Source organism: Artemia franciscana, chromosome 18, assembly GCF_032884065.1.
Source record: "Artemia franciscana chromosome 18, ASM3288406v1, whole genome shotgun sequence".
Classification (NCBI taxonomy): Eukaryota; Metazoa; Arthropoda; class Branchiopoda; order Anostraca; family Artemiidae; genus Artemia; species Artemia franciscana.
The window spans coordinates 11,136,536-11,161,562 of record NC_088880.1 but is presented as its reverse complement, the minus strand read 5'-3'; the positions used below and the strand labels follow the sequence as shown (position 1 = coordinate 11,161,562).

General features: G+C 36.2%; 1 protein-coding gene across 3 annotated transcripts in view; it reads right to left on the bottom strand.

Annotated features, from left to right (window-relative positions):
• LOC136038602 (anoctamin-10-like) overlaps nucleotides 1-25,027 on the bottom strand; it is a 206,980-nt gene that overhangs the window by 149,268 nt on the left and 32,685 nt on the right. For 2 of the 3 annotated variants that reach the window (XM_065721810.1, XM_065721811.1), the window contains exon 4: nucleotides 23,733-23,849. The exons of the other annotated variant lie outside the window; for it this stretch is intronic. In XM_065721810.1, coding sequence (XP_065577882.1) covers nucleotides 23,733-23,849 — 117 coding nt within the window. The remainder of the gene's footprint in view (nucleotides 1-23,732; nucleotides 23,850-25,027) is intronic. 3 annotated transcript variants of the gene reach the window in all.

The following is a 25,027-nucleotide window of genomic DNA, read 5'->3' as shown; positions in this document are numbered from 1 at the left end:
TTTGCATCCATATTACGTAATCACGCAACTGTCATATAGAAGCCAACTGTTTGGTTTGACGTTTTTGCATAAAATCAATCTCTGGGACTAACTGATACAATCAATGCGGAAACTTGGAAAACTGAAAAGATTAATTTTTGGGAATCGCCTTTTCTTAGTATGATGATTTTCTTCCCTTATTGAAAACTATTGACTATGTGCGTGCAATTACGACTCAATTTACAAATATATTAAATTGATGTCATTGCCTTCAGTTGATGTCAGCCACGGCATAATAGGCAGGAGAGAAATGTAGAAAAGCATAGCTTAAAGAAATCTTCTCTTTTATGCAAACCCGAGAATATTTAAACGATAGGGAAAGGGAAATCCGCCCCATGAAAAAGTGCTGCTCATTTGATAATTGAAGACTCCGTCATTAGGATTAGTCTTATCAACCTTTATACAAGTTGTGTTATGCTTCTTAAAACAGTAAATATTTCCCTAATTGTCAAATTTTACACTAAAAACAAATGGCCTAATCATTTTCGAGCTTTAAATGATTCTAAATACGCCATCCCCTCCCCGGAAGCGTTATCAAATTCTTCCGGTTCCACATATATACATTTATGTACTTCTTGTCCAAGTTTTAGGCGTTTACCCCCCCCCCCAACGGGAAGTACTTCCCCTACCCATGGAAAAAAGAATTTTTTCGATGGAGGGGGGGGGGTAAAACTTTTTTAAAGAACTCATCAAACATTAGTTTATATTCGATTTTATTACACTTTTACGAGTCAGACAAACATTGCAGGGGGGGGATTAATATGAACCTTTTTTGACATGGTCATTTTAAAGAATGGGAAAGCAAACCCAAACTATACTTTTTGCGTACCATATGGTACTTCATGATTACTTTATTAAGTCAAATCTATAAAAGTAATTAAACATAAAAATCATTTTGCAATTTAATTTTAATCTAATACCAGTTGGAATTTTTCCAGCTCGGTTTCAGAACAATAGGTTCTTCTTCATAACAATGGCGAAATAACAAATTTTAAAAATAATATCTTCTTGGTTTCATAATCATTGTTTATCTATTGCTACCACATAATTCCTAATGCAATTTTTTTCCCTTTTTAGACAAGAGCTTCAACATCAACCACATCGAGATGAATTGTGCCAAAGGTAGCTGGATATGCGGGAAAAGTCATAGAGAGAACGATGGATTGTGAATTTAAAACTTATTTTAGATTTCATAGAAGTACTTTCAATCTTCTCTTAGAAAAAATTAACGTACACCTAAAGAACCCACATTCCAATCAGAGCCCCTAAACATTCTCCAGGAACATATGTCAACAGAAAGGGATCTCCGCAATTGTATGTTGTATGCCAACATAACCTGAAATTTACTGACAGTTATGTAGGGCAGCTAGGGTCCATGCATGATACCCGTGTTTTTCACGCCCCCAATCAGAGCCGTCAACATTCTCCTGGAACGTATATCAACAGAAAGGGGTTTCCGCAATTGCAGATTGTGTACCAACATAACCTGAAATTTACTGACTGTTATGTAGGGCAGGTAGAGTCCATGCATGATGCCCGTGTTTTTCACGCCCCCAATCAGAGCTGTCAATATTCTCCGGAAACATATATCAACAGAAAGGGGTTTCCGCAATTGCAGATTGTGTGCCAACATAACCTGAAATTTACTGACTGTTATGTAGGGTAGCTAGGGTCCATGCATGATGCCCGTGTTTTTCGGTTTTCAAAAATTGGCACTCACCTACAAAATATAATACAAAATATTTTTTCTGAGAGTAGCCATTCGGCGATGCAGCGTACCCACTTTCTGACCCATACAGAGATACTGACATCATGCAGAGATACGGGTAACCTAACTGAATGTCGGGTTAGGTACAACTTTAAACTGTCTTCAGCAAGAATGTTGAAAGGGTAATTTGACAGTTAAAGAGTCGTTTTAAAAGACCTAAGTTTTTTTATTCCCCTGACCTTGCATTTATTTGCAAATTAGCAATTGCAGCATACACCTTGCATAACTTTTGCATTGACGAGAATGATCTTCATTTTGAAGATTCAGAAGAGTTGAGCTTAGGCGAAGCTGGTTACAGTTAATTCAGAGAAATACATCTCTAATTCCACAGGCGCTGGCAGAACAAAAAGGGACTGCATTACGAGACTTTCATAATTATTAAAATAAATAGTTACCGTTTTTTACTCATTAGTAGGTTACGCTCTGTGTTTAAACAATTGTTGGCGTAACCAATTGTATCATAATCTCAATACTGATCAAGAGGGAAGTGGCATTTTCTCTTTAAATTCATTTGAAGCAAATTACTTTCAGAATAACAGCGTAGATCCGAAACATTCTAAGAAATCATAAGGAAGTAGTTATCAACTTCCTGTTTCTGTAGTTTATTCCCCCCCCCTCATCAAAAAAAATCCTGGTTACGCACCAGACGATTTTACATCAATTTCTACCTCAACCTCCCATCGTCTCTCTCTTTGGATTAGTATTGTACGTATCTGGTGGTTCAATAAGAACTGGGATGTTTTGGCATTAAAATGCACCTGTGAGGTATCTCCCTCCCTAACTAAAAAAAAAAAAAAAAAATCTGAGAACCTTGTTGTAGAAGCCTATGCACCTCTTAAGTTTGTTTTTTTTAATTGGGAAACCTACGAACATGTTTCACGAGGATGTTTTCTCCAGGAGAGGGAGTTGAGGGGATTGTCTGGGGAATTTTCAGCGGGGATAAAATGTATGGGAATAATTTCTTTTCAACGAGATCGAGTTATCGGGCAAGAATTTTCTTAATGTTTTTACTTTTTTGACTTTAATAAAAAAAAACTATGAAGACTTTAAGGAGTGAATACCAGTAGCCTATATGCATATTAAACAGACAATCCACGATAATTTTATTCTTTTTAGTAGAGAAAAAAATTATATTCTGGTCTTGGTAAGGCAGGGGGTTGTCATCCCTACTCCTGTTTGTTTATGCTCGTTTTAAGGTAGACTAAGCTATTTATTGTAATTTCTGTTCATTTTGGGTTTTATTTATTTATTAATGGCGATTTTTGCTAGTTTTACACTTCAAAGATAAGAAAAACTTACTTGTAGAATTAGACAACGCTTTCGTCCATAAAAACCCAAACAATAAGATTGTGTTTGGTTCCCAAAAGCCAACTATGCTTTCAAAGGAAATCTAAACTCTCTTAAACTCTTTGGTGTCTTGTGTTTTTAGTTTAATTTTAATAATTTTTCACCAAAATATTTTTTATTTGGCACCTACTATTGCCAAAAATTGCAGAGCTTCACTTGGGAATTTTTTCACCCAAAATTGAATATCGACTTTTTATAAGTTACATATGGTGCGTAGATTCCTCTTTTTCAATTTCCTTAGAAATTTCCCTCCTCAACTAAAAAAAACATAACTTAAATAAAATTCTCAAAATTCATAATTTCCGCGGGGGTTTATTTTCTGGGGGAGGGGGGTAAACGCCTAGAGGGTAAACATCCATCCTCATAGATATATCTAAACATAATGATAAAGCTTTTGTCCCCTTGAGAGAAAGAAATACTGGAAAAAGGGGACATTGCAAATTTAATAAAAAAAATGAAATAAAAGTGAAATTTAACCAAACAATAACCATTCAATTTTTTTAAGTATATTTTCTTCACTGTCTTTAGTGGTTCTTTTTTCCCTTCTAGTATTTTTGGTATGTGAATAGCGCAGGGTGAATAGCGCAGGGTAACCGAAAGACATTAAACAAATTAAACAAAAACACCATATGCATGTTTGTTTTTAAAAGGGCGAAGAAACAATATTACAGACAGCGCAGCGCTATCATAGAAACTTTTATAGGAGCTCATACGATTGGAAATAAAAAGTTTAGTACCCTTTTTAAGAGTCAAAAGAAAAATGGAGGACAAGCAACCCCCCCCCCCAAATTTCATTAATTGTCCAAGCCCATCCAATAAAAACTATTATTTTTACAAAACAATAACTATTCAATTTTTTCAAGTATTTTCTTGACTGTCTTTAGTGCTTCTTTTTTCACTTCAAGTATTTCAGCTCATATTTCATTTTTTCTTGATGAACATCCCGTTCAAATCGTAAACGTTCCTGATGCCGTAAATTGGCATCATTACTGGGTTGTTGAAATCCTTCTGGGTTGCTAAAACACCGCAGCTTTTGGCACTCTTAAGCTCTGGATCTTTACTGTCTACATCTACTTCTGGCACTGGGCATGCTTGTAATGAAAAGTTAGCATCAACTCTCAAACCCCCCCCCCCCTACTTGAAGCAGTTATTGAATCAGTGACCTCTGGCTTTGGGGCCATCAACCCTTTCATGAGTTCAAAATGCTCCCAGGCTACTTTTCCTGCTCCACTCCTTCCTGCCTTGTCTTTTTGATCCCTGTACTGCCTTTTCAGGCTTTTCATTTTTGTTCGGCATTGTGCTGAAGAGTAATGTATGCTATCTTCTAAAAAAGAAGCAGAGACTCTACTCCAGAAGACGGAATTTACTGGTTTCGGTGCTTCCTCCTGCTCTTGATAAAGGGATCCAGCATCTCAATATGCTACCTTGGCCAAACCTTTTTATCATTAACTGCAAAAAAATAAGAATCTTCAAATATAGACATTCGTGGGAAAATGGGTACTTGACAAGTACCCATTGAAATCTGTTTTGCAAAATTTTACATTATGCCACAAAGATTATTCAAAGTCATCAAAGGTCATTGCCCTCTAGAGGAAGAAAGAGTGTCAATACATACTTCAAAATACCGTCCCAGGGCATACTTTAGTGTGTAGACCCATGCCTGATAGTCTCATTTTTCTAACCTAACCCCTTTCAAATATAGCAAAAAGAATAAAGCTAACTCTTAGAAAGCGGTTGAGTTAGGAAAATGAAACTTGTAGTGACGAGTACAGGGCAAAACATAAATTGAAAATAGAAATGGTTTAAAATGAAAATTTAGGTTAAATAAGAAGCAATGTTCAATGTTCAATTTAGAGTTCAATGTGAATGCATCTATCTCAAAATCGGATATTTATGAACGAAATCAAACGAGTAAGCTTTCTCAGTGACCTTATGGATATTAAATTTTAATCCCAGTGAAGCTAGTAGAATTTGAAAAATTTGGCAAAAGATTGGTTTTAATTAAATCTTGTCTGACTGGTTTACTCCAATTCCATTGCTGGATAAAAAGATAAAAAAGGAATTAATTAGAACTTTGATTGATCGATATTTCTGATGGAAAAAGAGAGAAAAGAGTAAATAAAGAGAGAGAGTTGTTAACTTTGGGAACGGTAGAAGCGCCGTATTACACGATAATAAGCGAGCAGAAGAGGGGAGTTCTCTTGTCGCAAGGGCCGTTGTACCTGCCGGGAGTGGATTCTCCCTTAAACTGCGGGGATCAGGTAGCAAGAAACTACACTTCCCTCGCTTATTATTTAATTTCCATCGCTCATGATCTAATTTGCATTCAAGATTGCAATCAGTGTGAGCCACTTTCAAGTTATTTCACTGTGCATTTCACGCATTTCACTGTGAGCGCGCTATAATTAGTTAACATGCACGGAGGTGATGAGGACAATTTGCATTATTCTCCGGTGTTAAATTTTGTTCAGCAAAATGTCGAAAAAGGAATTGATGATGAGATGATTAAGAAGTTTTGTACAGAATTTTTTGACGTCGATGATATTGTGAATGCGAAGAAGTGGCTTGGGTCCAAGCTGTATCCAGATGCTTTATTTCAGAAGCGAACTGGATTGAAAGCGCCACTAAGTCATTTAGGAGATATACTGGATTTTATCAAGAAGGGCAATACAAATGATTTCGACATCCCGGTATTTTGTATATTAAACCCTAGTGAAGTCCCATTGATACCAGCTACAGCTTATTCTGCTCTCTTTTCGGGAGTAAACGAGCTACGTATCCAGCTAAAAACTATTTCTAATCAGTTTGATGTGTTTTCCAATCATTTCCCGCCATTACCACAGCCTGGAGCCTCGAAACCTGCCGATAACCACTCTACTATTGTTGTCTCTAAATTGCCACCATCTATTAGAGATCCGACAAGCCGCAAAGACTTTATCGATCAATTAAGTGGTCATGATTCGGTTGCTAGTATTCGGCCGGTGGGAGATAAACTGTTCGTAAACATTGAAAAATCGGTAGCTGCTGATTTCTGTGAGTCTGTTAAGTTTGTAGTCTCGGGTATTGGCACGAAGATTCTGCAGAAACGTTACCTTGGAATTATAAAAGGAATCCCGCTGTCATTTAATGCTTCCGAATTCAAAATGCACTCAGGGGTCGTTGACACAAACCGAATTGGTTTGTCCCAAACTATCAAGCTAGACTTTTCAGATTCGTTTGCAAAACGTGACGCTATGAAGAATGGAGTAAAAATAGGTTACGAGATTTTCAGAATTTATTATTTCGTAAGTGTACCGCGATGTTGCTTTAAGTGCAGGTCTCCTGATCACTTTATCAACGATTGTACCAGTCAGGTGGAAAAATGTGCACGCTCCACCGAAAATCACATTTTTTCGAAAGAAATCTGTCGAAAGATCTGTTTCGACAAATAGACCTAAATGTGCAAACTGCGGCGATTCTCACACTTCATATAGTCTATTATGTCCAGTGCTCAAGTCTCGTATTGCGACCGCTATGAAAAAATGATGTCACAAAAATTCTCGGTTATTTCGTACAATATAAATGGAACACGTCAAAAAGAGCACATCATTGACGAACTTTCGAGCAACTATAACATCGTTTGTCTTCAAGAGCAACTTTTATCTTCAGATAATACCAACTTGTCGAAACGGAGTGCAAACCATATTACTTTTGTGAGTGCTGCAAGATCTACGTTTGGTAGACCTTCCGGAGGCCTCGCCTGTATACTGAGACGTAGCTCCTTTTCATCCACGACGCCTGTGCTGTTCCATAGTGACGAAAACCTCTTGGCCGTGCGAATTGCGGATTTAATCCTTATTAACGTGTACTTTCCTTGTGATCGTAAGTCGGTTCAATCACTGAATAAGTTTGCCAAGACCTGTAGTGTTTTGAAAAAAGTGACAGAATCCGCATCATCTCTCGGTTATCAATTTGTTGTCGCCGGGGATTTTAATGCTGATTTACTGAATTCAAATATTCGGTCTGATATGGTTTTCGATTCTTCATCTGAGTTTAAGCTAGTGGATAAGAATCGTCTGTTTTCTTACATCCATCATTCTGGGAGCCTTACTAATATTGATCATGTTCTTTGCTCTCCCAATTTATCTGTTTCGACTGTTTCTGTACATGAAATAGAAAGCGATATAGACCACCTACCAATTTCCTTCATGCTTGGTATTTCTCTCTCGCAAAATAGTTCTAATAGACGTGGGAATCGTAGATGGTTTACCAGACGAAATTGGAATAAGGCTAATTGGGCTCTTTATATTTCTACCCTTACAGCTTTTTTGTCTAGGATAAAAGTTCCTTTTCAGCTACTTCAGGTTGGATCTAAATTTGTAAATGATAAGAATTTTCTGAATAAATATTATTTTGATATTATATCATGCATGAAAGAAGCTGAGAGGGTGACTGTTCCCGAAGAACGTGTTAAATTTAATACGCGGAAGCCTGAATGGTCTTGGGATCCGGGTCTGAAATCAGTGAAAAATAAAGCCAAATTTTGGCTACGTATTTGGGTTTCTTGCAAACGACCACGTAGCGGTGTAGTATTTCAGCTTAAACAGAAAACTAAATTAGAGTATAAAAAGTATTTACGGCCTGCAAAATCTAAAATTTGCAAATTCCCGTCAAGTAATTTCGATAGGAAAAATGTGGTAAATTCAAATAAAATCGATGACTCTTCGTCAACAAGTAGCCTAATTAGTTCTGCTGCTTGGTGCAAATATTACGACCAGATTTTCAACACTATAAACTATTTTGTTCATGCTACGTTTATTAGGTTTCTTATTTCTGCGCTTCCCATATCACTCCGCCAGAACCAGATCCTCCCAGTTAATTTAGTTTCGGTGGCACAAGCTATAAAGAAGCTTAAGTCTAGCTCTATTGATTGTGATGGTATAAGTGTCGAACACCTAAATGTTGATTGTCCAGCTCCAGTCCAACATTTACAACTTCTGTTTCAAATGTGCTTATGCACCTCGGTTGTGCCTGAAAGTTTTTTGTGTGGAACAGTTACTTCAATCCTGAAAAGAGGAAAGATTCCGACTGAGTGTGCATCTTACAGGCCTATAACGGTTTCCTGCAATATAAACAAAATGTTTGAGTATCTTCTCCTGCCATCAGTTAATTCTTCGGCATATTTTGGTGAAAATCAGATTGGGTTTTCAGTTGGGGTAGGTTGCCAGCAGGCTCATCGAGTTTTGGCTAATGTTCTTACTGAGGCTACTAAAAAGGGATTCGAGTTACATTCATGTGCTTTGGATCTCTCCAAAGCCTTTGACACTGTTACGTATCACCAAGCTATCTTTTCCCTTTTTAGTCACGGTATCAACATATCGCTAATTTTTCTTCTTAGATATTGGTATTCAAATTCCTTTTTGCGGATTAAAACGGATATGAGGGTTTCAGATAGTAAAATTCCAATACGACGTGGGGTCCGGCAAGGTGCTGTCCTCTCCCCCTCTATTTTCAAACTTTGTATATCATCTGTCCTTTCCTCTATCCCACCTAAGTGCATTCTCAATTCTGTAAATATTTCTTATCTTGCCTATGCGGATGATATTCTTTTGATCAGTAGGACTAAAAAAGGGCTCTCTTTGTCTGTTTCAACAGTAGCATCTAAGCTTCATGTGATTGGACTTTCTCTTAATCTTTCAAAGTGTGAATATCTTTCATTTAATAGCAATATCACTACTCCTCTAATCTGTGCATCTTTTTCTATCCCGTCGGTTTCTTCATTTCGGTGGCTGGGAATTAACGTTAGTAAAACTCTAAAATCCTTAAGGACTCTCACTGTTGCTGATTGCAAGAAGAAAATCCAATTAAGTTACTCTAAAATTGTTGCTAACCAAGGTAGATACAATAGAAAGTCTCTTGCTAAATTATACTCGGTTTTTACAGATCATTCGGTTTTGTTTCTTTCTGGTATTTACCCGATTTTTCATAAAAAAGATATCAGTTCAATTCGTTCTTATTATTTCCGTTTTTCCCGTTTTCTATTGTATGTGCCTCCATGGAATAGGAATAGGAGCCTCATATCTATTTATAGTTTCCCGGATATTGGGTCAAAGCTCACAGAGCTTGCTGGCAAAATACCCCAGTCTACTTACAAGTATCTGCCCGCCCACGGAGGCCTTACTCGTTTGCTTTAGTTTCTTGTTTTTTCTGTTTTGTGTAGTGTTTGTTTTGTTTCTTTTATTGATACTCCGCTTTGATTTTTTGTAGCGGGTCAAAAATAAATTATTATTATTATTATTAATGGTAACAGGAAATGTGCATCCCCAAGCTCCGTTCCTAAAAACCCACCTTTCTAACTAACAAAAAGCCTTTGTTCTGTGGATCACTATTACAGCCTAGCTTACTAGCGTTTGCAAGCTAGGCCTATCCCTTTAGAAAACCATAAGATTTTAACATAGACAAGATTAGGCTACTTACAAACTTCTGAAGCTGATATGCTCTTCAATATAACTGTACCCTTCTCTTCTCTGCAAATTATTTCATAAGTTTTTTTTTCATTTTGTTCTGGAATAGTTTAACTGAATTTTGGAACTGAATGCACACTTGAACTCTGCCCTCTTCCCCGGGGACTTGATAGGCTTTCTTAGAAATATTAATCATATTTACTCCACTATAATCATAGCTTATCTACAAAACTCATTTTTCATCTGTTCTCTGCATAGAGTCACATTTTCGTTTCATTTTAAAAATATACAAGACTGACGTCACTTATCCCCAGTAATCCTGCTTTTCCTGGGTTAGCAAGTGTAATTCCTCGGACAAGTAATCCTGAGCGTTCCAGGGATAATCCGACTAACCTCTGACATCACGTGCATCTCATGAAACGCTTGGATTACTCAGCAATACTATTTGTCGGATAAGTAATCGGACAAGTAATCGAACACAGGGATAGTGTTCAAGATTTGTAACTTCCCTATGTTTCACGATTTGCAAAGAAAGCTGAAGTAGGGAAAAAGAACTGAATGAAGAAGGGAAAATAGAAAAGGATATACAGCCTGTTTATGTCCCTGAATTAAGAGTTATGATTATGAATGTATTTTTGACGTCATCAATTGGTTGTTTTGGGCTATGGTTTATGAGGCGATTATACTTCGTTTTCTTGGCCTACAATTTCTGAGTTCCTGGATTTAGCATTGTGCTAAATAGCGGTGTTAGCCGTGCCCTTGATTGGGGACTAATGTATTGAACGTAGGCACTGGCCTGGATAATAATCTGATACTCTTTTCCGATAAGATCGTTTAATATATTTTTATATAAATATGGGGAGAGAAAGAAGCAGAAAAGTAACAAAACTTTTCTCAAACCGCTCCATATTTGATATTCTGGATGCATCAAGTGGTACAAATTCAATATTTTCGAAAGCTTAAAATTTTGGTTGACAATTTCACTCAGATATTAGAAATTGTAAAAGAAATAGGAAGGCTTCTGAGCCAATTGATGGTAGATTGAAAACTTTAGAATGCCGTATTTCAACAGTGGAATCTGGACATTCAAATTTAAACACAAAAGTTAATCATGTTGACGCTGAGGTTACTAGCGTGAAAAGCAAAGTTGATGAACTCTCGGAAGAGGCTCGTTTCTCCAGAGATTATACCTGTAATTTATCAAACCACCTAATGTTCCTTGAATATAGATCTAATGACATCAACCTTATTGTGCGGAATGTTCCGTGTGAAAGCCAAAATGAAGCTAAAGTTAATTTTGAAAAAATTTGTGAGGACGGTCTGCAGATGTTTTATGTACCGGAGTTCTCTATTGTGATGGTAAAGAAGGAGAAAAGATTCTTTAAGGTGAATGTTCGGTCATCTGATGCTAAGGTGGATATATTAAAAAGAGATAAAAGGCTGGAAGGCAAGTCGGAAGCAAAGCACATTAACATTCATTTATTCATTCATTCATATATTAATTAACATTATTATATTTATTAACATTATTATATAAATATATTATTATATTATTATATTATTAACATTCTTATATTATTATATATTATTATATTATTATATTATATATATTATATTATTATACTATATATTAATTAATATTAATATTAATTATTAATAATTAATTATTAATTAATGTAATTATTAATTAAAATTAATATTAATTATATATATTATATTATTATATTATTATATTATTAACATATTATAATTATTATATTATTAACATTCATATATTCATTATTCATTGCACCTATTTCTATTCGTGTTGCTCGAAAAAAGTTATTTGCAATGAAAGATAAATTGAGTGCACTGAGTATAACGAGTTAGGTTTCCAATTCTGTTCCGCCAGTCATTCGTGTCGAAAGATCAAATGGAGTGAAAGGCGTTTATCAATGTGATCAATTAATTCCCGAATTAAGCCCGCCGATGTGCTTAGGCGGTGTTCTACAATGAAATTAAAACCATGTAGTATGTCCATGCAAATGTTTTTTTCTCCTTTTGCTTGTATTTTTTCTTTTAAGTATATGTTTGTATATGTTGTTTTTTATCGAGATGAATTTATGTTAAAAAGAAAAGTACATAATCTCCCTCTTTTTTTCTTTTAGTGTGAGTGTGGGGTGTGTTTGTGTGTGTGTATTGTGTAGGAATTATGCTAGTTTGTGATTAATTACTTGCTTGGCCAATATTGCTGAGGAAAAGTTCAGCTTACATTTCTTCTGTTTGCATATATTCTTACTCTATTTTCTTTTAATACGCTTATTGTTTGTGTTAAGGATAGTTATTTCAGTCATATTATTGTTGGTTATGTTTATTTCCGTTTTTTGAAGTAAGTTCCTAAAGGCTATTTTAACTTGCATTCGTCCCGGGATTCACTGAGTGAAATAATATTGGCTAGTTACGATGATATTTTTTCACTTGACCAGTATCATTTAACTGATTTTGAATATGGCTGTACATTTTGATCGATTGCCTCCACTTGAGAATAGTCCACTTAATTTGGCTCATTTGGAGTTAGTAGATGAAAGTAGAGGGATTGATGATTTTATTGTAGAAGAAAGTAAAAAAAAAAAAGTACGCTATATTAGCCCCGTTGATATTTCTGAATCAATGCCTAATCAATCTCAGTTTTTCATTTGAATTGTCAGGGACTGCAAAGCAAGTATTTATGACATATTCAAATGAACTATGTATGTTTTGCGGAATTCAAATATTAGCTCACTTGGTTTTTGTTTAAAAACCTCCGTCGAGTAATATTAATGAATTTTTTATGTTACTAGAAGAGCAGCTGGACATGATTAGGAGTAGAAACTTACCTATTGTGTGCGGTGATTTCAATCTTAATCTAATGAATTTATTTATTAACCCAGAGGTTAGCCACTTTTTAAATATTATGTTGAGTTATGGGTTGAAGCCTACGATAACAGTCCCAACAAGGGTCACTATGAATTCAGCACCGTTGATTGATAATATTTTTGCCAATGTCAGTTACCATAGTGCAAGTGTGATATTAAATGAAGTGTCTGACCATTTAGGGATACTAACCAAGTGTTCAACATCCTTTTAGTAGCGGTACTAGGCCTGACACAAATTCACAAAATACATATAAAAGTGATCATTGATAATAATATGCTAATTTTTATAAAGGAACGTTAAAGAAATATAGTTTTGAATTTCTAAATAGTGACAAACTAGATATCAATGCAAAGTTTCAAAATTGTTATTCAATTATAAATAGTTTATTGGTTTATTGTAGTACTCGTAAAAGTGTAACTCGTCGTAGAGAAACTCCAAAGAAACCGTGGATTACTCGAGCTCTTTCAAAGGCTATTATTAAAAGAAGGGATTTGTTCGAAATTTGTGCGGCCAGCAATAGTGTAAGTGATAAAACAGATTATAAGATTTATAGTAACCAGTTAAATAAACTACTCCGTAAAGCCAAAGCTGATTACTATCGTAATCAATTTAAATCTTGTGATGGTAACCCTAGAAAAACAAGGCAAATTATAAAATCTGTCGTAAGTCCTAATTATGATGGTATATTTCCGGACTGTATAAATAACAATAACACAATTGTTAATAGAGTGTACCGTCATTGTGCAAATGTGGGGAAAGATTTGATTCAAAGTATAATTATTTCAGAGCATGAAGGTAGTTCTAAAAAATATTTATTGAACGCAAGTTATTTATCGAAATATGTTTCAGCATTTTGAAGCCAATCCATGCTTCTCAGCTTTTTGCAACACTGAAAAATATGAAAAATGGAGCTTCAGGCTCCGATTTTGTAACAGTTAAAACTTTAAAGTATATTTACCCTGTTATTTCCGGTCATTTAGTGTATTCATATAACGAATGTTTTAGGACTGGAGTGTTTCCAAACTGTTTTAAAATTGCAAAAGTTATTCTCAAACAGTTCGTGGTAACGAACTGTAGTAAGGAGCGACCCGGCTCAATAGTAAACGAAACTCTAAAAAACGGAATTTTGATGCGAAAATATACATCAAAAGAATCAGATTTTCATGCTGATTTTAAATATATAAGTTTCATGAAATTTAGTCTTCTTCATCAAAAGTTACGAGCCTGAAAAAATTAGCCTTATTTTAGAAAATAGGGGAAAACACCCCCTAAAAGTCACAGAATCTTAACGAAAATCACACCATCGCATTCGGCGTATCAGAGAACCCTATTACAAAATTTTCAAGCTCCTATCTACAAAAATGTGGAATTTCGTATTTTTTGCCAGAAGACGAATCACGGATGCGTGTTTTTTTTTTTTTTTTTTTTCAGGGGTCATCGTATCGACCAAGTGGTCCTAAAATGTCGCAAGAGGGCTCATTCTAACGGAAATGAAAAGTTCTAGTGCCCTTTTTAAGTGACCAAAAAAATTGAAGGGCACCTAGGTCCCCTCCGACGCTCATTTTTTCTCCAAAGTCAACAGATCAAAATTTTGAGATAGCCATTTTGTCCCGTATAGTCAAAAACCATAATAACTATGTCTTTGGGAATGACTTACTCCCCCTCAGCCCCTGAGGGAGGCGCTGCAAGTTACAAACTTCGACCAGTGTTTACATATAATAATGGTTATTGGGAAGTGTACAGTCGTTTTCAGGGGATTTTTTTTTTTTGGTTTTGGGGGTGGGGTTGAGGGGAGGGGGCTATGTGGGAGGATCTTTCTTTAGAGAAATATGTCATGGGGGAATAGAAATTCAATGAAAAGGGCGCAGGATTTTCTAAAATTACTATAAAAAAAACAAAATAAACATGGAAAAGTTTTTTTTCAATTGAAAGTAAAGAGTAGCATTGAAACTTAAAACGAACAGAGATTATTACGCATATGAGGGGTTCTAAAAATATTTTAGCTTAAAGAGCGAGGTATTTAGGAGGAGATAAATACCTCGCTCTTTATGCTATAGTATTTTTAGTAATTTCAACTATTTATTCTACTGCCTTTCTGATTCAGGGGTCATTCTTAAAGAATTGGGAGAAAACTTACGATTTAGTGTAAAGAACGAGGTATTAACGAGGGTACAAACCCCCCCATATACATAATAAAAATTAAAGAATATAAAAGTTTGTTACGTAAGTTACTTCTTAAGTTACGTATATTTTTTACTAATAAAAAAATCCGTTAAAAATCAAAATTTATGGTTGTCTTTTTATGTAACCGAAAAATTGCATGGCAACTAGGCCTCCTTCCCCATCCCTTATTTCTCAAAATCTTGATCAAAACTAAGAGAAAGCCATTTAGCCAAAAAAGGAATTAATATGCAAATTACATTTTAATAGCTTATGTGTGGAAAGCCAAAATCAAACATGCATTAATTCAAAGACGTTCAGAAATTAAATAAAAAAAAAACTAGTTTTTTTAACTGAAAATAAGGAGCGACATTAAATCTTAAAACGAACAGAAATTACTCCGTATATGAAATGGGTTGTCCCCTCCGCAATTCCACGCTCTTTACGCTAAAAGTTTGACGCTTTGCCACAATTCTGCTGTTTAAAACAATTAAAAGCTTTAGCGTAAAGACCGAGGAATTGTGGAGGGGACAACCCATTTCATATACGGAGTAATTTCTGTTCGTTTTAAGTTTTAATGTCGCTCCTTACTTTCAGTTAAAAAAAAACTGGTTTTTTTATGTAATTCTATACAAAGTCGGGGATAAAAATGTACTAGGAAATTATAGGCCCATTTCTTAATTAGCAGTAGTATCCAAATTATTTGAAAAATTAATAGTTAAAAGAATGGTTGAATTTTTGGAGAGTAAGTAATTTTTTAATCCAAATCAATTTAGTTTTTGGAGGGGTTTATCTACTGAGCATGCTGTTTTGTTTTTAACAACTTTTGTGAGTGATGCGTCGGATAATGGTAAGAAAGTCACATTTGTTTTTCTTGATATTGTAAAAGCTTTTGAAGGCGTTGACCCTTTTATACTTAATGCAAAATTTGAAAATTCCGGTTTTAGAGGACCATTTCTTGAATTACTGTCCTCATTTAAAAAAAAAGAACTTAATATGTACAACTAGGGGATAATGTTTCTTCAGTCAGTAATGTTAAATTTGGAGTACCTCAAGGATTTGTTCTTGGCCCCCCGTTATGTCTAGCTTTTATCAATGATTTATGCAGAGTTTTTAATATGATTTCATATGATCTTGGATTTGGATGTGACGGGAAAAAAGAAATTGTCCCAAGCTTTGCGGATGACACTCATTTCCATGCGGATGGCTGCATAAAGAGAAATTCGGCTGTTGAGTTATATTAGTTCTTGTCTTGAATTTGTTCAAAAGTGGATGAAGCTTAATAAGTTAAATTTGAATTATAGTAAATCTTGCTTTTTACTGTATGGTAGGAGCTCAAATTATTAGCCTTGGATAGATGACTCAATTTTGCTGATATGTGCATTTTAAGAACAAATTGTACAAAATATCTAGGAGTTTTAATTGATGAATGTCTTAGTGTTAGAGAACATATATATTATATTAGTCTTAAACTCGCTAGGAATGTTGGCATTTTAAGAAAGTTGAAGTATATTTTCCCAACAGATATTTTAAGAACACTGTATTGTTCCTTAATTCATCCTTATCTGTTATAGTGTTTTACTGTTTGGGGTAGTACATTTCCTTCTCATCATCATCATACTTGAGTTCTACAGAATAAAGCGCTTCTAGTGTTATGCGGTGTTGGTTTTAAAAACTTGGTACAAAAGGGATTTATAGGTTGCATAATCTTGACTTTAGCAGGACTTAGTACTTTTTATCGAAGCCTGTTTATATATAAATATCTCCAAAATTGTTTCCAATATGTTTTAAAAGTATCTTTGAATTAGGAAGTGATGTTCAAATACATTTTACGAGACAGTCCAATATAATTCGTCATCAGCTTGCTATTACCACATAGATCTCAATTTTCTATTTGGCATCTAGGACCCCATGCATGGAATTGTTTACTTTGAGAAACATGGACAATTTTCGTGAATTTCGGCGGGAATTGAAGCTATTTTGCCTGAATATTTATGTTTTCGAGAGTTGAGTGGACCTCAAGTGGAGCCAAGATGTTGGTTTTGTTTTAGGCGATACTGCTCAAGTGGTTTTAGTTTCTTTTTGTTTTGTCTTTTTGAAATGTAATCCTGTATCGGTCGAAATTCAGGATAATTGAATATTTTTTTTTGTCTTTTCTTTTCCTTTTTTTCCTTTTCTTTTCTTATTTTTCATTTTCCTCTCCTTTTCTGTACTGTTTCTATATGTATGTATACTGGGGTTGTAAGCCCAAACATGCCCTGCTTCGGGCCATTTGCTGTTTTGTTTTGTTTATTTACATCAATAAACCCATCTTTCTCAAAGAAAGAAAACGATCAAAATGGGGTTTTTAAAAACCAAATGAAAATACTGAGAAAAAACAGAAGACGAATATTTCTAGACAACAACCCTCTCTCTTCTTCCGCGCGAACAGACTAATAAGATCAAGGAAAAAACAAAAAAAAGTGCGGAAAGTACAACAAAACCAATGAAAAAAAAACTACCAAAAAAATTAAATAAAATTCAATAAAAGACCAAAAATTAAAAGAACTAAAGTCAAATACCTAACAAACAATAAAGTGAGTTATTCGCCAATATCCGCGATTTGCATAAAATCCAAAAAAAATTGAACTGCCAACGACAGATACTAATAGTCAGGGCGCCAGCATTGAAAAAGATGCTTAGTTTTCAAAACACCCGATCCAAAAGGTACAATAGGTCTAATTACGCCGTCTTGTAGATAATACAACGGCGACTAAGAATATGCTTGGAACGCTGGTCTGCGACTGGTGCTTCATAGCAAAAAAATACTTTTTTAACATCCTTTTTTACTTTTTTGTGGCTCCTCGTCGGGGTTGGATTTTTAGTCAACAATTGCTCGCTAGGCTGTCCGCAACAGCGACAATCGTACTGAATCTTCCAGAGAAGAAGTATGAGATACAATAAATAGAAGCCATAGATAAATAGAAGACATAGCCGGAATAAGCTTCTCCGAGTGACGGAAGACGTCTTCGAGTTGAGTTTTTTACCCATCTAAATTCACTGACTTCTCCCATTGCTGAGTTTGACAATTCAATCAAGACCTCCCCGACTTCAAAGCTTTGGTTACAGTAAATTCGAATGGTCTTGATTATACTCCAATTTCTTTTGGCTGACCGCTGTGGGAACTTTAACTTGCATTTGAAAACAACCAGTATGATGCTTCCCTTTATGGCATCTGCAGGCCACTATAAGTACGCAACTTATCTCACAATGTATTTGCAAGACATGAGCATGTACCCGAACAACTTCGCAATCAGTTTTTGCAAGGCCACTTTACTGTAAAAAGATCTGTTGGTTCAGCTAACGCAGTTCCTCCAGACCATGCCTTGGAGTCTGAACCTTGAGGCAAAACAAAAAGGCGGCATCAAAGGGCTAACTCTGAATACCAGTGCGGTCGCCAAGTGGATATCTACCTTGCCATTTTGTGCAAATGTATCAGCCTCACTGTGTAAACTAGCTGGAATAAACGGAAACAGCGAGTATAAAGGATTCGAGAAGGCAGACTTTCAAAACGAAAAGTTTGTGTTGAAGACTATGTCAGTAGTTGAAGGTTATGTGAATCCCTTCGATTGTAAAGAAAAAGAACTTGTGAACATCATGACTAGCGAAGTTGCTGAAAATTCAATCCGAGATAGTCTTTTGGCTGCTGAAGAAAACGGCGTAAGAGCCGTTGAAGCATTTGTCGCTGGGCAACCCAACCCCTTTTCAAAAATTAAGGTAGTGACTATGACTAGTAGCTTGAAGAAGGGTAAAGAGCAGAAGAAGAAAGCATTCAGCTGCATCCAAGAAGAGCTAGAAGTGACTAGGGAGACATTACTTGCTTGTCGTAGCGCTCCTGCTACGTCTTTGTCAGTATTGCGTAGATTGATGCCCCATGAACTCCTTCCGGTATCACCAACTCTGTTTGAAAGAACAGGCACTGGTGCTGGCATTTGGTTACGAACGGGTTCCAAAGCTGCACTTATAGATTCAATACGAATGCTTAGTGTAATTGATTCTTGGCCTATGAACGTCACTCTAAGACCAGAGGCAAAGCAGGCAGTCTTGCTAGACTTTATGGCATTCATTAGAACTCAAATTCCGTCGAACACCAAAACCTTGGAGAATTTGCATGTAGAATGTTGCGAAACATAACGAAAAGACTGTCAGATTTGACTGAACTGCACGTCATATCAGACAGATGCGATGGCCTACATTTGATGAAGGACCCAGAGGGTTGTCCTATTATCCTACAAAAACAGCAGCGGCTGTCATAATAGAAGGGGCGAGGGCACTATCAGAACATTCGTAATCTCTCGATCTGTGACCTTGGAAAACTGGGAGCTTATGCTGACACAGTCATCGACGAAGGCAAAAATTGCTGAGGTTATATTTGAAATTTGGAAAGATCAGGGAGAAAGCACGCCCTTTCCACTGGTGCTTGCTGGTGGGTTTAGTGATAGACGTGAAGTCCATGTAAAAGGTCTACCATTTAATGTTTGCTCTGAACTTACTGAGAGCCTAGCGAGCACCCATGAGGAAGCTGATACGAGGCTGGTACTACATGTGGTTCATTGTTTTCGCAGGGGTTATCAGCAGGAGATAGTGAAAGCCAACGACACAGATATTTTGGCCATGCTTATTCATCATTTCAAGATTATGACTTCTAAGTGTACTGCATCCAATCCTGAGCTGTACCTCAAGTTTAGAGATAAAACATTCCCGATCCACCAAGTAGTGAAAAAGATCCCGGTCGCCGTCACAAACACTATTACCTTTCTTCACTGTTTTACCGGCTGTGATACTGTGAGCTTCTTCAAAAGGCAAAAAGACTTTCTTTACTGCGGCTCTAAAGCTGGTGTCCTGGACGAGCTGGAAAAGTTAACAGCGAAGGTGATTAGTGCGCCCTAGTGTTTAACAGAGTTTCTGGATGACCTAGCAAACATTTTTAGAAAAATTGTCACTGTTACCTACGGCAAGCGATATGAAAAGTTTTCCAATTTAAATAATCTGCGAGTTCACTTATTTCACAAGAAAAGCAGTCTGAAGTGCCTTCCACCAACAGAAAACACTTTCAAATACCATGTAAAAAGAGCTGCCTTTCAGTGGTCTTTGATGCTGCAAGCCTCAGAAGCGTGGCCATATATTCACAACCCATTGCATTTCGGGTGGGCATATAGCCATGCAGATGGGGTCGTTCCAATAATTACAACGCTTCTGCAGTGGCCTTCGACAGTCAAAGGTGGGCCCAAATCATTCTCTTGCAAAAATGGATGTGCAGAACGTTGCCCTTGTTCTTTTGAGGGGAAGTGTGATATACTTTGCTCATGTGGCGGCAGCTGCTCAATAGATTCGGATGAAGAATAAAGAAAGGGGTTTCTCATGCATGTCTTTCCTGCTTATCGCTAATCGCTAAGATAATCGACGCTTGTTCAGCCTGTCATCTTTAATGTGACTAATCCGAAAATGATGTAGCTTCACATAAAGTTTTCAGTAGGATAGTAGCCTACTTTTACCAAAATTCTTCGACCCCCTTTATGAAACTTCTTCTGAATCCTTCTATCTTTTAATAAGCTTTTTTGAGATGCTTGTTGACAACTTTCTTGATTTCTAATCGAAAGTTTGTCTTTAAGGACGTTAATGCTGCAAGCCACAGAAGTACAGTCATTTATTCAAGCATTATTTGTGAATCGTAATTACTAGAATAGTTTTTGATTTTATATAGTTAAGCAAAATATTGGATATGTATCTGTCCTTAAGCAGTAAACGTGTCCGATTTGAAGTCTTTTTTGGAGGGGGGAGGGGGTGAATCGTTTCGTTGTGAGCATGTTCAATTTCGGCTAGAATTAATTTTTCAAACTACCGAAAATGATAACAACACTTGTTAATGAAGGGAAAGTATTCAATTGTATTAGGCATCAATTCTACCTTAAGCACCCAATCCCGATCGCTGTTCCCGGCATATTCGTAATCAGCGGGTTCGATTTGATGGGAAATCCACTTTCAACCTAGTGTACCTTTTGGGTGAGGGGGGTCTCACATTTTCCGGACCTGGCGCCTGGACTATAACGAACAACTGCGAAATTAAAGAAAAACAAATTTCCATTCATTCAAACAAACGAAGCAGCAATTGAATAAGTTGGAAAACTAGGTCACCTGATTTCTAATTCTAACCATGGAATTTCTAACCAAAATAAGACTCATTTATTCTTAATAATTCTTAATTTAAGAATAAATGAGTCTTATTTCGGTTTCTCAAAAGATAAGCTGATACTATAGTAATCCCTGAAATAAATGATGAACCACTTCTCCAAACACATAACCAAATACATCAACAATCCCTTAGGTCTCGAAGGGTATCCCCAAGAATGCAATTGTTAAAATCAGAAACTAGGTGACCTAGTTCTCCAACTTATTCAATTGCTGCTTCGTTTGTTTGAGTGAATGAAAAAAAAAATTCTAAGTTGTTCGTCAGCATCCGTCGTTGGCAGTTCAATTTTGCTTGGATTTTATGCAAATCGCAGATATTGGCGAATAACGCACTTTATTGTCTGCTAGTTATTTCACTTTAATTCTTTTAGTTTTTGGTCTTTTATTGAATTCTATTTAATTTTCTACGCGGTTTTTTTCATTGGTTTTGTTGTACTCCGCACTTGTTTTTGGTTTTTGTTTTTTTTTTTCTTGATCTTATTAGTTTTTCACGCTGAAGAAGAGAGGCAGTCGTTCTCTCGAAATATTCGCTTTCTATGTTTTTTTTCAGTATTTTCATTTGGCCTTTAAAAACCCCATTTTTGATAGTTTTCTTTCTTTGTGTTATGGCAGGCCAGTGTAATTTAAGAAATAATCTCCATCTTTCTCTCTCTATGTTGTTGACTGTCAAAGTTGTAATACAAAAGTAAAACACTTCAAAATAGGGATGAAACCTTTTAATTGACAGTGAATATATATAAAAATTATTTAATTGGATATTTCGAACACACATACAGTCTTCATCATCAGCAGTAAAAGTTTTACTGCTGATGATGAACACTGTATATGTGTCCAAAATATCCAGTTAAATAATTTTTATATATATTCACTGTCAATTAAAAGGTTTCATCCCTATTTTGAACTGTTTTACTTCCGTCATGGAAAGGCAGTGTGGTCTTCGAAGTTATCTAGTTATAATACAAGTATTTGAACTATGTATAATACAGGCTTTTAAAACCAACTCGTACTAGCACAGTGGATTCATGCTGTGCTTGGGTGGTCACAGCAAGGCTGGGTCACAGGTTCGCTACCCGTACCTGTACAACGACCCAAGGGAACAACGAATCGGCAGCTTATGCATCATTGATTAATGGATCATGATCCTTAGTTTACTAACCGGTTTTATGCTAGCTTGGTTCAACATATTCAGCACTGTCCCTTTATAGTAGCGATATTCTTGTCGCTATTTTTTATATAGGGGATTTATATAGGTAATATTCTATATAGCAATCTTTCCAATGTTGAGACATTAAAAACCCTCTCTCAAAAAGTTAGTACCACCTCGAAGGTGGAGAGCTGCCAATTAGTTGAAACCCATGATCTATAAAGGTGGTTCTCGAATACGTTTTACAACATCACAATGATAATCAATATGTATTAATTTGTTAAAAATCAAACCTATGCTGTAGATGAGATAAAAGATTTAGGTCATGTAGTACCCCGTAGAGGTCAATCTCGCTGCGCCACTACAGGGCATTTGACAAATGCTTCCAGTTACTGTAAACTTTCCATCAGACCTTACATGGTCCCAGTTTGCTTGAGCTACGTTAGCACTATTCGTTGTAGATATGCTGCAGCTACGATCAAAGATCTAGGTCCCGTAGTACCAAGCAGATGTCAATCTCGCTGCGCCATCAAAGGGTATTGGATACATGTTTCAAATTGCTGTAAGCTTTCCATTAGGGCTTGCATGGCCGGGTTTGCTTGGGCTACGTTAGCGGTATTCATAGTAAACATACTGCAGCTAAGATCAAAGTTCTAGGTCCTGTAGCACCAAGCAAAGGTCAATCACGCTGCGCCACCAAAGGGGCATTGGATAAGTGTTTCCAGTTGCTGTGAGCTTTTGATCAGGGCTTTCATGGTCGGGTTTGCTTGGGCTACGTTAGTATTCTCCGTAGTAGATATGCTGCAGCTAAGATCAAAGATCTAGGTCCCGCAGCACCAAGCAGAAGTCAAATCTCACGGCACCACCACAGGCCGTTGGGTAAGTGTTTCCAGTTGCTGTGAGCTTTCCATCAGTTTGCATGGTCGGGTTCGCCTGGGCTACGTTAGCACTATTTGTAGCAGATATGCTGCAGCTAGGATCAAAGATCTAGGTCCCGTAGTACAAAGCAGAGGTCAATCTCGCTGCGCCATCACAGGGCATTGGATACATGTTTCTAGTTGCTGTAAGTTTTCCATCAAGGCTTGCATGGTCAGTTTTTCTTGGGCTACGTTAGCACTATTCGTACTAGATATGCTGCAGCTAAGATCAAACATCTAGGTCCCGTAGCACCAAGCATAGGTCAATCTCGCTGAACCACCACATGGCATTGGATACATGTTTCCAGGTGCTGTTAGCTTTCCATCAGGGCTTGCATGGTCGGGTTTGCTTGGGCCACGCTAGCACTATTCGTAGCAGATACGCTGCAGCTAAGATCAAAGATCTAGGTCCCGTAGCACCAAGAAGAGGTCAATCTTGCTGCGCCACCACTGGGCATTGTATACATGTTTCAAGTTGCTGTTAGCTTTCCATCAGGACTTGCACGGTCGGATTTGCTTGGGCTAAGTTAGCACTATTTGCAGTAGATTTTCTTCCAAAATAGTGACTTATGAGTACATCTAAAGAAAGCAGCACGTTTTAGTACTTTCTTTCTAAGTTCGTATTTTTTATGGGTAACTTTTACACAAAATTATCAAAATTACGCGTGCCTAGCTCTGCAAAGGAAAGTGGCAGTCCACTTACGAGTAGTTCATGCTGTGAAATAAGAAAAAATATTGAAAAATATATTAAAATTTAAAAAAGATCATTAAAATACAAACGCTAGCCTTACCAAGAGGTTGCGGCTCCAAAATAGTTTTGTACCACTTTTTTCCCAATTGTTTGAGATTTGGCAGGTCATGTAGTGGATAAATCTGAACAATAATACCCTTTGAGTAGCATTTTTCGACTAAAAATGGATAAATAACTTACTAAATTGAAATTTTTCGCTTGACTTAAAATAGAAAATACGTTGAAACAAGGTGCTAGAAATTAAATGTTCTCATAAAGATATAAAAAGCTACAATCCATCGTAACAATAGCTTCTCTTATTTTATTTAATGACTTATTCTTATTTTCTCTAAAAATTATATCTTATTTAATTTAAAATACCAAGGACATCAAAATGATAACATTTTTTCCACCAGGATCCATCTTAGGTCTATCTGTACCTGAAAATCGGGATTTCGATGTTTTTTCTGTTTTTTTTTGCTAGCTAAAGAACGCTAAGGGTCGAAATTAACGCGCAAAGTATTCACCAGTGTTTCCAAACCGAACAGTGAAAACCAATAACTGGTAACTAATTCGGTAAAATTTCCCAATATCTGACGAATTCTTAAAACATTAACAAACGAAATTGACTCTTAAAAAAAAAAGCAACACAAAACCACCTTTAAAAATAACAAGATGTTCTACTAGGATCAGGGAATTCTATGACTAACCTGTACAAAATCAAAGACTAATATATAAGGCTCTATACTGACCATGATATCGGTAAGTTCTGTATACAATTATAATTCTCTAAAAGACTCAAGCAATGTCGGTTTACAGCAAAGCGCTAGTTTTAAGAATTCGTCAGATTTTGTAAAATATCACAAGTTAGTTTCTTTGAAGCTAGTTTTTATGGCACTTGGTATTAACCAAGTGACATATAGCAATCGCAAATTCTGTCGGTCTGTCTGTCTGTCGGTTCCGGTTTTGCTACTTTAGGCACTTCCAGGTAAGCTAGGACGATGAAATTTGGCAAGCGTATCAAGGACCGGACCAGATTAAATTAGAAATAGACGTTTTCCCGATTTGACCATCATGGGGGGAGTGGAGGGCTGGCTAATTCGAAAAAAATTGAAAAATTGAAGTATTTTTAACTTCTGAGCGGGTGATGGGATCTTAATGAAATTTGATATTTGGAACGATATTGTGTTTCAGAGCTCTTATTTTAAATCCTGACCGGAACTGATGACATTGGGGGGAGTTGGAGGCAGTGTTGTGCCAAGTACTTCTTTTTTTTACTTAAGTACAAGTATTAAGTACTTCCCTAAAAATATACTTAAGTAATAAGTACTTCTGAAAAAGTACTTCAGTACTTAA